The following is a 15,079-nucleotide window of genomic DNA, read 5'->3' on the forward strand; positions in this document are numbered from 1 at the left end:
TGAATATATTTTGGTTATGTTAACAACATGCAGAGTTACAAACGTGTTTGAGATAAAGACGTGGTAGTTTTACTGTAATGTATGTGTGTTCTACTATGGTTTATTTTCAATAAAAATAAAGGAGAAAAATTATTGAAATTAGAGTACTGAGTCCATAAGTTTGCTTTTGGCTATAAAGGAATAGGAAAGTGAAGGACCCTACGTGAAAGTGTCTGCTCACTTCTGCCCAGGAAATAAAATTCTGACTACGCCACTGAAATAGGATCAATACTTAACTGCATGTGGATTTTAAATATCAGTGAAACCAAATAATGACCAGACACACTTGCAGCCAAGAGTGTTGAAATCATTGGAAGAAAGAATGAAAATGACTCATTAGATCACCTACACCCAACATCGCTGCTTCATTTAGAGACTTGGATGATGTGTTTTCCCCCCTGCAGTTCACTTTTATAATGCAGTAAAAATTAAATAACACTTGAGAAAAATCAAGGTTGTTCTTTTTAAAGGCCTCGGCAATGAGACACATTTCCAACAAACATCTGGAACCGAGCAGCAGTTTGTTTGTCCATGTTTATTCTGCGTTTCGAGACGGTGGGCCAAAATGTCTGAGCTTGCTTGGATTTCTGAAAATGATGGATTTTGAAAAGAAAATGAATCGTTACTCATGGGTCACATCTCCAATCACCTCATCATATTTAGGGTGATTTCTACAGGGGAGCTCAGAAGTGGCCAGTGTCTGCATTAAAAGCAGATGAATAGAGGAGGGTTAAAGAAGATTGGATTCAGTGTTTACAGAATATGAATCACTGTTGGATGGTTTTCAAAGATGTTTTTCCAAGTCGTGTTCCCTGACATTGTGGGAAACTGTGGAGCAGAAACACACCTGCTACACAAATAATTAGGCAATTAAGATTTGCTTAGTGCAAAACTGTGTAACATCAAGCCACATTCAAGAAACATCGAGCAGAACAAATATCTGGGAAAATTGTTTGTAAAAATATGCTTACATCAATCATCTCATTTGAATACTCTGACAATGTTCCCTGCATTTCCCTACACCACTATTAAATCTACAGTGCAAAACACAGAGTGTAGACAGATTCTTGAATTAATGGCTCCTGCGAGACAATATCTTTTTAGTGTATCATAAACATACAACAAATCCAAATGAGTCTTATAAATATGAGCTTTTGTTTTTTTTTTAGTGAATAGGGACACTAGCAACCCGAGGTATGTAATAGTAAAAGCAAGTGTTTTTTGTTTTTTGTTTGTTTTTGCAACCATTGTTGATTCTTTGCTAACTCACTAAGTGTAATTCACCTTTATTCCTCAAGGTGGCTAATACACAATCTGATACACAATCTGATGACGTGATGTTTCACTCATAATCGCCGCAGACATAAAACAAAAGAATAACAAGTATTATCAGCAAAACTTGAAATGGCTCAGCAATTTACTGCAAAGCAAGTAATGAATGCAATTAAACATTAGTGTCACTGTTGCTTGATGGTGGATCATATGAAGAAGCTGTCAGCTTTTGAAGACGTTGAATATGTGGAGAATATAGTTGAGATAGCGAATATGAGTCAGATGCTGAATGTACTGGGGAAATGAGATCTGACGATGACAGTGATGATGGTAAAAAGCATCTGCTCAAATTTAAGTTTCAAAAGGTAACTAATATGCTTTATTTTATAATTTTATAATTGTTATTAAAATATGAGGAGAGTTTTATACTATTGCAGCAGTTAGCGATCCAGCCGTTAAATGTAGATCCGGGTCGTTAAAGACCCGAATATGTAATAATGATTGACGAAAAATTAATGCATTTAAGGATTAATAAAGTCTTAAAAGTCCATAAAAATTATATGTAAACATTTTGCAAGAACTCACTTTTATTAAATAAACACAAACTCATTTATTATCTAAAAATACTTTATACATTTGGAAATTGAATAGAATTTAGAATAGAATAGAATTTCTTTTTTACAAATATTTATTCCTCAAAACTGCAAGTTTTTGCAAAAACCTTAACAATCGACCTGCATTAAACATGAAAACTTAGATAGCAACAGTGTTATTTAGTATTATGTTACGGAGCCCCTAAAGGGACATGGTGAAGAAAAAAAATATGAGGTGGGAGGAAAAATTATGTCAACGCTTTTGCAAAAAATGTTGTGTTCCTCCGAGAAACTTAGCGTTCGCTAGCAAAGAAGGAAACAAGAGAAAGCAATTGATAAAAAGTAAATTATAAACTTGCAAATCTGACTATTTTCTTGCAATTGTGAGTTTGTCGCAATTCTGACTTTATAACTCACAATTGCAACTTTATTTCTCAGAATTTTATATCTCGCAATTCTGAGGAAAATAGTCAGAACTGTGAGATAAAAAGTCGAAATTACCTTTTATATTTTGTTTAGAAACAAGCTTCCATATAATTCAGTTAGTTTCCAATGCAACATTTCTAATTTTATTTTTCCATCCAATATTGATTTATTATTTGTTCTATTTCAATGAATGAAACTGTTTTTTTACTAGTTTCAGTTAACAATAACACTGGACAGCAATAACAATAATATTGTGCTGAGAAAACAAAACAAAACAGTTTACTAGTTTAGCAGAAGGAGTTGTATGATTGGTAGAAATTCTGCTCATTTCCATAAAGTTCAATTGTGCTCACCTTTGTCACATCACTAATAGTCACTCTGAGATAAAACCAAAAAAAATCTTATTGGCACTAAACATTTGAATGGTAGCATACACTGTATATTTAATTATAATCCACTTAACTGTCGATCTTGCATGCATCTGTACTTTATGGTAATGATTTGGAATTATGCAAATAAAGTGAACTTGGTTTGTGTTCACATCACATATAAGTGAACCAATAGTGAACATGAGTGACTAAACATAAGCCATACTCAGACCACTTTCCAATGTGGTTTGGTTTAAAGGGATCTGGAGTGGTGATATATGAGTGATATGAATAATTCCGCAGTCACACTAGACTTTGAGCATGCAAAATTTTTATGGATACTGCAACAGTCGTAATATGACGTCACACTCTGCAGTGTCTTTTTTAAACATAAAAAAAAAAAAAAGAAAAATGTATCCATTGCCTCAAATTGCCAATTGCCAATTGTCACATTTTGTGCTTTACAAATTAATTACAGAGAATATCATTCTTCTCATGTTTCATGAACAAGACACACTGAAGATAACGCCTTCTGGTCATTTTTGTGGTTGCAAAACACTGTCAGTGTGAACGTACCTTAAGTGGGGTGTTTGAGTACAGCAAGTCAACAGGTTCTCCAACCTGAGGTGATGACTACTTAAAAAAAAGCCCTCTCTGTATCATCATTTTCATAATTGCTTTCACGTCGTTTACATGAAGGCCTTTAGTTATGCGTACTTAATGACAGTGCTATTCCCTCTGAGCTCCACGCAACCTTTGAGGCTAGAAAAGTTCACACAGGTAAGCACTTGAAAAGTGCTATTGAAAATGAGGCCGGTGTGCTTATGCATTAAACATTAAGTCCCAGTAGGCGACGAAAGAGAAAAACACTCATTTAATCGAGTCCATTTTCCAAAGAATTCCAATTAAATATCTAAAATGAAATAAAATCCTTTGCGGCATGTGAAATCATAAAGCCCACCTCTCTCCCTCTCCCTCTCTCTCTCTCTCTCCTCACTGTTTTAGAAGTAATATCGGGCAAATCTGGCATGACTTTAAGCAAGCTAAGTCCGATTGGTCGGCGGTGTGTGTGGCGCCACGTGCAGCTCCTCGGTATTCAGGCTGCTGATTTGAATGTCAGGAGTGATAAAGGAGGGGTCGGTAACGAGGGATGGACGGAGTGTTGGAGGAGGGGGAACTAATCGTGCAGTCTTCACGCATCCGTCCCGGAGCCCTAGAGGCCACATTTATGAACCTCTGCAAAATAAAACGCCAGACAGCGGTCCATCACTCTCTAGAACAGTGAAGCAAAAAAAAAAACTTACAGAAACACATCTCACAGTCAGTAAATATGCTAGCAGTGACAACATCAGAGATATTAAAAAGAAGCGTGGCGCTATGACTTTCAGGCCTGACCCGCAGGCGATATTTTGGAACGCTACAGTTCTCCAGAGTTTGTATATGTCTATTCTTAACAGATGGCTCAGATGATTGACGTTTCCTGACGTACGCTTATGCTATTTATTTCCTGCTTGTGTCGGAGCCCGCGGAGAGCGGTAGATTGGCTTGCCGTTTCGAAAGGCATCAGCCGGAGTTCCAAGAGAACGTCAATCACATCTCACTACTGACCAGCAATCTCTCTCCTTGCCATTTCTCTGCTATCGGTCTAGCTGTGTATGTAAATTCATAGATAAGATGACATTATACACAACGCGTGTTTATGCAGGAATAAACCAGAAATGCCGTCACTGGAGTTGGCTTAGGAAATGAAGCAGAATCATAAAAAGAGAAGATTGATCATTCTTTTACACAATTCAGATTCTTTATTTATTCTTTAATGCCTAACCACAATTGTCCATCAAGACATGTTGTTTGCTGTGGGTTCTCAGATTTGGATAAACTGTGTGAGCTCTGGATTTCAAATTCTCTGTGATAATATCCCTCTTCTTGAGAGGTTCTACACGTATTTCACACAAAAAGTAAAAAGACCATCAGTGGATTTTTCTACCAGTGAATTTAATCAATCAACCACGAGACCACTAATTTAGCCGTCAGATTTGCATTTCTTATTAAATTTTTAAAAGGGAATTGGTTAGCAACCAGCTATCAAATTGGGGGAAAATGTGTATTAGTACTATTAAAAATTTGCTAAATGATTCTGTTGGACATTTTGTGTCTACTTTTATTTCTCCTAAGGCATTTTAGGAGAAACATCTGAGACACGGTTGATACTACAATGAGAGATATATGATTGTGATGAATCATGCTGTAAGTAAGGGTGTACAGCGGAGCCAATATTTGTATCTGTATCTATCTGTAACAATCTCAGAATTATTCATATCTGTATTTGGATAAAGCCGGAAATGGGTGGGGCTTTTCTAACTGGAAGTTTGTCAAATTACTTGAGAAGAAGGTTATAAATATATATATCTATTCCCTTAGTAGTTATCTAACAATTATTCCTTGCATAGGACATGAAATAATTATTTTTATTATAATTATAGCATTTCTTGAAATATCTTCTAATTGTCAGAGCCAATAGCCTTGTAGGCAGTGCTTCAAGATGTAGTTCGGTTGTGCTTTGGGCGACCCAAATTCGAGTCCCGGCTTGGGGACCTTTCTCATTCACAGTATATAAATATTTAAATATCTTCTAATTAAAACAATAATAATAAATGTTAAATAAAAGAGAAAAAGGTTTTTGCTAAAACAATTGCTAAAAAAACTTTTATGCAAATGCAAATATGAACAAATTATAAAGAATACATAACCTAAATGCTTGTGGTCTCCGATAGAAAGAGTAAGACAGAGAAATTTCATGTAGCCTATCATATCGTACAAGGTTTAAAACATTTAAATAGACATATCAAGTAGTAGAAAGTGTGTATAATTCAGTATTGTAGCTGATATTACTCTTGACAGAGATTTGATTTGCAACCTGTTATCCAGAAAACATGAGAATTGACTGTCTGCCAAATATTTTTTTTCTATTATTCAGCAGTTTTTGTTATTCTTTTTTAAGCCATTATTCGTGCCTTTCCGAATAAGGTATTTGGCTTCGGGCACATCCGTTGACAGCATCATTTACTCAATCTGGTTTCATTTTAACCTCACTCAGTAACTATTTCAGCCAATACAAGCAGTGAAAGAGTGTCCATCTCCTCTGGTTTAACCAGTAGGTAAGTGAAAGAAGTCCTCTTTAAAGAATCAAACTCAGGCCTCTTTTAAAAGTGAACTATAATTTATTTTTAAGTATAAAATTATATATTGGGCCCTGTAAGATTTTTTAATAAAGAAATTAATACTTTCATTCAGCAAGGATGCACTAATTTGATCAAAAATGACAGTTAAAGACATTTATAATACAAAAAAAATCTATTTCAAATAAATGCTGTTCTTCAAACTTTATATTCATATTTTTCATGCACAATGATTTTCAACTAATAATAATCAGAAATGTTTCTTGAGCATCAAATCAGCATATTAAAATGATTTCTGAAGGATCATGTGACACTGAAGACTGAAGTAATGATTCTGAAAATTCAGCTTTGATCACAGGAATAATTTATATTTTAAAGGGGCCATGAATTGAGAAATCAACTTTTCCTTCAGCTTTTGATATATAAGAGGTCATCATACTATAAGAATATCTTGTAAGTTTAGAACTGAAAACTTCCCTGTTAGTCCAATAAAAGCTTTTCCGAACTCCAGGCCCAGCGAACGACTCGTCTCGGAATGTACCTATCTATGTCATAGATAGGTGAAGCACTGCCTCCGCAGAAGAAATCAATGGCTACTTCATCATTGCAACATTAGCCTTGCCCACTGGCGTGTTAGTGAGATGACAAGAAGAGAAGAGTGATACAGGACTAAAAATAACAATAAATCAATCGCATTTTAGTGCAGGCTTTGCAAACAGACTTTTACAATATGGACTTGACAGTAGTGCAACAACATGTAAGTAACTGTGTTAATTCTAATGCCTGATCGATATATGATTCATGTACAGTCGGATGCCCTTTGTCTATGTGTCAGTGAATCAAACCAGTGACTAAACGGTCAACTTCTCGCTGATTCTCTTAATAGGATGAAAGTACAACCCGAATTCCAGAAAAGTTGGGACGTTTTTTTTAAATTTGAATAAAATAAAACTAAAAGACTTTCAAATCACATGAGCCAAAATTTTATTCACAATAGAACATAGATAACATAACAAATGTTTAAACAGAGAAATTTTACAATTTTATGCACAAAATGAGCTCATTTCAAATTTGATGCCTGCTACAGGTCTCAAAATAGTTGGGACAGGGGCATGTTTATCATGGTGTAGCATCTCCTCTTCTTTTTAAAACAGTTTGAAGACTGAGGTTATGAGTTTCTGGAGTTTTGGTGTTGGAATTTGGTCCCATTCTTGCCTGATATAGGTTCCCAGCTGCTGAAGAGTTTGTGGTTGTCTTTGACGTATTTTTAGTTTAATGATGCACAAAATGTTCTCTATAGGTGAAAGATCTGGACTGCAGGCAGGCCAATTCAGCACCCGGACTCTTCTACCACGAAGCCACGCTGTTGTCATAGCTGCAGTATGTGGTTTTGCATTGTCCTGCTGAAATACACAAGGCCTTCCCTGAAATAGACGTTGTCTGGAAACCTTTATATACCTTTCAGCATTCATAGTGCCTTCCAAAACATGCAAGCTGCCCATACCGTATGCACTTATGCACCCCCATACCATCAGCGATGATGGCTTTTGAACTGAACGCTGATAACACGCTGGAAGGTCTCCCTCCTCTGTAGCCTGGAGGACACGGCGTCCGTGATTTCCAACAAGAATGTCAAATTTGGACTCGTCTGACCATAGAACACTTTTCCACTTTGAAACAGTCCATTTTAAAAGAGCCTTGGCCCACAGGACACGATTGCGCTTCTGGACCATGTTCACATATGGCTTCCTTTTTGCATGATAGATCTTTAGTTGGCATCTGCAGATGGCACGGCGGATTGTGTTTACAGACAGTGGTTTCTGGTATTCCCTGGCCCATTTAGTAATGTCATTGACACAATCATGCTGATGAGTGATGCAGTGTCGTCTGAGGGCCCGAAGACCACGGGCAGCCAATAAAGGTCCTCGGCCTTGTCCCTTACGCACAGAGTTTATCCAGTTTCTCTGAATCTTTTGATGATGTTATGTACTGTAGATGATGAGATTTGCAATTTGATGTTAAGAAACATTGTTTTTAAAGTATTCACATTTTTTTTACGCACTCTTTCACAGATTGGAGAGCCTCTGCCCATCTTTACTTCTGATAGACTCTGCCTCTCTAAGACATCCCTTTTATAGCTAATCATATTACAGACCTGATATCAATTAACTTAATTAGTTGTTAGATGTTCTCCCAGCTGAATCTTTTCAAAATTTCTTGCTTTTTCAGCCATTTGTTGCCCCTGTTCCAACTTTTTTGAGACCTGTAGCAGGCATCAAATTTGAAATGAGCTCATTTAGTGGATAAAACTGTAAAATTTCTCAGTTTAAACATTTGTTATGTTATCTATGTTCTATTGTGAATAAAATATTGGCTCATGTGATTTTAAAAAAGTCTTTTAATTTTCATTTTATTCAAATTTAAAAAATGTCCCAACTTTTCCAGAATTCGGGTTGTAATCTGTTATTTAAACGGTCAATCAAACAGCACGCACTGGAGCTGTCAATCAAACTGCGCAAGTTTACTGAGTTCTGGACACACGCCAAAACTCTACAAACTGTAATTGCAATTTCAATGTGAATTTGATGAGATCACTGCTTTCATGTGCTCGACAACATGTCTGTGATTGGCTACAATGTTCATCACTGCAACCTTGCATGCCACAATCTAAATATAATGCTATAGATCTAAATGTAATGATACAAACAACACTTGTCATGAACGGTTAACCTTGAAAGTTGTAATAGTAAAAACATGCTAAAAGTTTTCGAAAGAGTAACACTATTTCATATACAAAGATGTTAACCAATCACAGCAGTGGGTGTTTACACTGAAGCCTCACAGCAGACACACCCCTTAAAACAGAGCGTTAAAATAAGAGGGCTAAAATCAGGGTAGGAAAAATGTCTTTTATATCTAAATTATAACAATATGTAAAAAGCATACTAACATTATAAGTGCACCCCAGAAAACATTATAAAACTATTTTGAACTGTAATGATATTAAAAAACATGACTGTTTGTCTGTTTTTTATCAAATAAATGCAGCCTTAGTCAAGCATACACTGCATTTTTAATTATAATTCTATCTGCTTATCTATAAATCATCAGTACTTTAATATGGTGGTGATGACAAAAATATTTGTAATTATGGAAATGCAAAAAATAAACTGAACCTGGTTTGTGTTCACATTATAAGTGAACCTAAAAGTGACTAAATGTAAGCTAAACCTCCATGATGGAATTGGTTTAAAGGGGTCTGGAGTGGTGATATGTGAGTGATATATGACTAATGCCGAAGTCACACAAAAGCTAAAAGCTAGCAGAGAGGTCAGGCTGTGATGCATTAATTAGCTTTACAAGGTTAAAAGTGTTATCACAAATCAAACAGAACACTTTAAGTGGACCAAAAAGTGAACAGAGTTCATTTAAACTGTCCCTGACCTTAAAAGATGATCTCTAGCACATTATTTTTTTTTTTTTTTTTTTTACTAAATACTAAATTATTTATCATTATTCATATTATTATTATTGTTGTTATTTATAATATATCTCACAAGAGTCTCAGTTGAGTTTGCTTTAAAGGGTCCAAGTTCATTTAACCATTCACATACAAGGCAAAATTCATACAAGTCCTAAAATAGGCAAAAAGTGTGAAAAGACCCTGAGATTAAATGTTTTAAATTTCACAAAACTGCACCACGATAATCGCTTCAAGAGAAAGATGAGTCTCTGTTTTCTGAGCTGATGTTTTGTGTTTGCTCAGGGGTGGGTGGTTACGGATGATATGAGAAAGCGTGGGACAGACAGAGAGAAAAAGACACAGATCAACACAGCCAGCCTGCTATATCGCAAGCACTCGCTCGCTCCCTCTCCGCAAATACTCTCATTCTGGAGAAGGTGGGCAGCCGGATACATGAGGCTTATCCATCTCTCCCAGGGCATGCTGGGTAAAGCTCAACTCCTGCCGGCTAACATAGACCTAAGCCACACAGAGCTCCAGTCTCTCCACGGAGGGCCACACACGTGTTGTACAGGGAGGGAGGATTTATTTACTCATATTTAGCTGCGTCCATTGATAAAATCATATGAGAAACTTAAGTGCGGCTTACGGCTGATGCTATCTAGGCTGCGTTCGCAGGGCTGAGCCCGTGTGTGCTGGGAGGTTGATTTATGTCAGAGGTCGGTGATTGATGTCACGTCCAGCACATACTGGGACGCAGGGTGGATGTGTTGTCATACTGACAGTATGATGCATGGATGAGCTGTTGCCAAGGAAACTAGTCTAATGTGCTGATGTTAAAGGGTCTATTAACGTTTAGTAAAAAATGTTTAAATATTTTGCCCTATCCCAGATTAATATGCAGAGACAACGACAAATTTGACTTTTAGATTATTAACCTAGTTTTATTTACATTGTTGATTTGTGCTTTTAATTAAGCTTATATATATATATATATATATATATATATATATATATATAAGTATTATTTTCAGTGTTTTCTAGTTTCAGTTATTTTAGCTAATTTTAGCTTCATTATAGTGTTAGGGTTGTCAAAGTTAATGTGTTCTCAACACAGTCTTATTGTTATTGCTATCCACTGTTATTACTGTTAACTAATACTATGAAGAAGGCAGATGAATGCAGATTCAAAATCATAAACAAGGTTTAATACAACAAGCAGGGATACGTTGTAACAGTGTGTAAACACACAAACAATAACCAACAAACGACAGAACAGAAAAGGAAGTATAAATACACAGTAAATGAGGACAGTAAACGGGAACAGCTGTCAAGACTTAACTAATTAAACTATAGTGACTAATGAGAACTAATACATACAGGACTGAACTGAACTAAACTGAACATATATGTGACACTATTAAAAACCTGACTGAAATAAAACATAAATATAAGATGCAAAACTTAAACTTTTAAAACCGTAACTTATTTTATTTCAGTTAGTTTCCAGGGTAACATTTCTCATTTCCATTTAAGTTGAAGTAGCAAAATTAATAAAACTAAAACTGAAATAAAATAAATTAAAGCAACACAGCTTTTCTAGTTTTTGTTTTTAATTTATCTAATTCAAAAATAGTATAAATATAGTAGTATATAAATAATAATAAACACTGTTGCTATTTAGAAATTTTTAAAGTTTATTGTAGATGGATTGTTAAGTTTTTAGGTTTTATAATATACCATGCATGTATGAAAAACTACAAGTAAAATTAATTCAAGTTAAAAATCAAGAAAGAAAGAAAGAAAGTTTACTTTCTCCAGCCAACTAAACTATATCAATCCCAACCTAACAAGTTAGATCACTATGCAGTACATCAGCACAAGAGATCAGATTTGATGAGGCTGAGAAAAAAAATGAAAGGTGGTAACCTATAAATCTATGGTATGGCTATTAAATTCCTACATTCCTCGGGTGTGGTTTATTATAAAGAGAGTATTATAGGGAAAAAATTAGTGGTTTATGGCAGCTTCTTTTAAAGGAGCTTTACGTCAAACAATCTCAAAATCCTCTACTGCCCCCTAGTGGAACACACAGCGTACATCAACACTTGATGAATTCAGAGAGAGGGAGCTCAGTGTGCGGCCAACCCAGTGAGTTTGGCTTGCTGCGCTGTCACGGCACGACAGTGACAGGCTTCCTGTGCTTAGAAGAAACAAGGGTAAGACAGACAGCCTGAAAAAGGGAAACGAGAGGAAACAGAAGTTCCTTGCTGCTCTGAGTCTGAGCAGAAACATGAAGATGTCAATAAAACACATACACTAAACACTATCAAACTGATAAAAGCAGAGACGTTTTCCACCCCACTGCCATCCCAGTGACCTCCTTTAAAAAAAATTTAAAAAATTCCCCATAAGACAAGCCCGCTTGACTCCAAGACTGAGAGGCGAGAGTAATTTTCTAGTGAGAAGATGGTTTCGGTGACAACTTTTCCTAGAACATCTCTGTAGTTCTCTAATTGGAGTCTACAGGCTTTTTAAGCTCAAACTTGCATTAGCCCCGTCTCGTCAGCAGTCTCTCCGCTGAGGTGACAGTTAAAGACCTATTCCAGCCTAAAAAAAAAAAAAAAGAGCATTCCAGATGGTCGAAGACTGCAGCGGATACGTCTTAATCTGCAGAAGAGCATTCTAGGGCTCTCTGCCTCAGAGAGTCGACAGGGGCAAACGCTAATTGGAAGAAGGAGGCGTAGAATGAGGCAGAAAAAGGGGACATCAATGAAGGTGACGGCATACCTGACAGTGAGGATGGGGGTTTGAACAGCCCATCATGGCTCCTTTATTCTCAAAGATCTGAAACACAAGAGAAAGAGACATTATGTCCTGTCAAAGTACACAGACATAACAAGCCACAGCAAACGGTATACATGTGTACAGAAACAACCCAAAACATCCTGCAGACAGACAGGTGCAGACAAAACATGCGCTCTTTTATTAAGACATGAAGACATCAGAGCACATGTTGCTGTTTAAAAGGAAACATCCTGTCGAAGGGAGTTTTAAGACTTCCTGGCACCTCCCTCAAGGGTGATATAAAAGGATTTGAGCAGGATCTGCCCTTGACTACTCCACTTGATAAATATTGACTCGGCTAAAGTCACTACTCTTCTGGGTCTGTAAATCGCAAAGACAAGGCAGAACACATACTCTGATGTGTTTAACAGAGAGGAGATAACCACCGGAGTTATCTGGAGGAGTCGGTAACTGTAGCAACCTCCCAGTGGATGCTTCTCCGATTGGACTGAACTTTGCTGTACCCTAAATTAATGATTTATCATTTGTTTCAACCTGGATTTTTGTTGTATTATTATATTTATGTTCATTGAGGTTCACTTATAATATTAATTAAGTTTTATGCACACACACACACACACCAAATATATATGTGGAAAAAATATTATTTTCAACCCTCATTCTGACCCTCTGTCTGAAATGACCTGTTTTTAAGGGGCGGCTCCTTTAAGGCTTGTCAGTAAACAGCCACTAACATCATTGCATAGAAAACAGTATCTACACCCACTCACTATTGAGTGTTTTGAAAATGTTATCCATATACATTTATGTCATTTACAAACAAAGCGTTTTGAAATCATTTATTTGCGGTTTGCGATGTAGCTGCTCTCAGATCCAATATAGCTGACTGCTTTATCTGATGACAACAAAAGTGTCTTTGTGAACTCTCCATTACACTGTGTCTCGTTACAAAACAATCTGCAGTCAAATGCTCCGAACTAACATATGACGCGATCCATGACGTCATTAAAAATAAACCATCCATTTGTTCCTGTCACTGGTATCCTGTTAAAGTCTCTACAGAAATGAGCAAATGAGCGGTTTAAACTTGACGCATCAAAGCGAACATTCCTATAGCTTCCATTTACTCTTCCATTAGTCCTCTTGTCGGCAGACTCAAGCACGTGGAGTAAAGTGAACATGCATCTGTATACTTTATCCAGTGTAGACAGTGTCAGTGATTATAATGGGTTCTATATGCTTTTGATGTTATGCAACGCTCACATCAATTTAGGCAAATGTCAGCCATTAAGCGACTGAATGCCAGTGGGCGGGCATATGGTGTGATGATGTAAAACTATTCGTTGATGTTTTGCTCTGGAGGCAGTCATATGCAAATGTATTTGCCCGTGTGACGTCACAGATCACCCGATATCCAAACGAGCCATTTTTGGAACTTGATTAAATAAATGCTTCGTTTATAATGAGGAAGATGTTTTAAGCTATGAAACTTGTAGGATGTTTTAATGTTACAAAGACTTCTTATATAATAATAATAATAAACTATTTTATAAAGCACCTTTAAAAGCAGCTTCTCAAAGCACTGTAAACTATATAAGCAATACAATTGATAAAAGTAAAGATGATAAAAGTAAAGATAATGAAAGTAAAAGTGAAAAAAAAAAAAAATAATAATAATAATAATAATAATAATAATAAACATCAACAAGCAAATGCAAGTAAAAAAAAAAAAAAAAAAAATGTCTTAAGTTGAACTTTAAAAATGTCATAAGTCTGAACTTCCCTAAGTTCAAGAGGCAGAGAGTTCCAAAGGGTAGGAGCATAGGAAGAGAAAGCCCTGTCACCCATAGATCTTAAGAGTGTTTGAGGAACAACCAGCAAGTTTAATTGTGAGGAGCGTAATCTGCAATTAGGAGTATAAGGATGTAACAGTTCTGTTAAATAATGTGGTGGCCAATGCAAGGATTCCAAAACTGGAGTAATATGATTGCATATCCTGGACATAGTTAAGATCCTGGCAACCAAATTTTGTATATATTGCAGCTTGTTGAGTGTGGAAATACTGTAGAAACTCAGGCTAAAAAGTCATTACAGTAGTCTATCCGAGAGACGACGAAGGAATTTATCAGCTTTTCTGCTACAGGAAAGTTTAACATAGGATGCAATCTTTTGATGTTTTTGAGATGGAAAAAAAATGTTTTAACAGTATTCTGAACAAAAGAAATAAATGAAAGATTAGCATCAAAAATAACCCCAAGGTTACTCACTTTACTTTGGGTTTCTAAAACAGAGCCATTAAAAGTCAAAGACAGAGAACCAGCTTTGAAAATTTGATGATAGGAACCAATGAGCATAACTTTTTTACCACTGGTCAGAGATAGGAAATTATTACTCATCCATGTTTTTATCTCAGTAATACAGTCAGAAAGAAAAGCAGCATCAAGGCGCTTATCAGGATTTGAATGTATATAAATCTGCGTGTCGTCAGCATGCAAATGACAATGGAGGCTGAGCAATCTCAAGAGAGCGGTGACAGATAAATGTTAAAAAGTAAAGGGCCTAAGCCTGACCCCTGAGGAACACCAGTGAAAACAGAGCTAATCTCAGACCTATGAACATCCATAGAAATAAACTAGGAACAGTTAGTGAAATAGGATCTAAACCACTTCAAAACTGTCACACCAAACACTCTTTCAAGATGTGTGAGTGATAGATTGTGATCAACAGTATCAAGCAGCTCTTGAAGGAAGGAGAAGGATAAGAATGAATGTTGCACCAGACACAGCGCTTATGTTGAACTGTAAGTTGTAAACCACAAAAATGCCGTCGCCTCTGCCAGATGACCTCGGGAGATTTAAAATTCCAAAACCAGGAGTAATCTGGTTAAACAGGAGTCCTTCATTTTCTTTATGCCAGGATTCGGTTAAAAAA

The 15,079-nt window shown here is 36.2% G+C and overlaps 1 protein-coding gene across 2 annotated transcripts in view; it reads right to left on the bottom strand.

Annotated features, from left to right (window-relative positions):
• galt (galactose-1-phosphate uridylyltransferase) overlaps positions 1–15,079 on the bottom strand; it is a 133,980-nt gene that overhangs the window by 107,917 nt on the left and 10,984 nt on the right. For both annotated transcript variants that reach the window (XM_051907629.1, XM_051907630.1), the window contains exon 6: positions 12,131–12,187. In XM_051907629.1, coding sequence (XP_051763589.1) covers positions 12,131–12,187 — 57 coding nt within the window. The remainder of the gene's footprint in view (positions 1–12,130; positions 12,188–15,079) is intronic.

The sequence above is a fragment of the Ctenopharyngodon idella genome, chromosome 10 (assembly GCF_019924925.1).
Source record: "Ctenopharyngodon idella isolate HZGC_01 chromosome 10, HZGC01, whole genome shotgun sequence".
NCBI classification, from domain to species: Eukaryota; Metazoa; Chordata; class Actinopteri; order Cypriniformes; family Xenocyprididae; genus Ctenopharyngodon; species Ctenopharyngodon idella.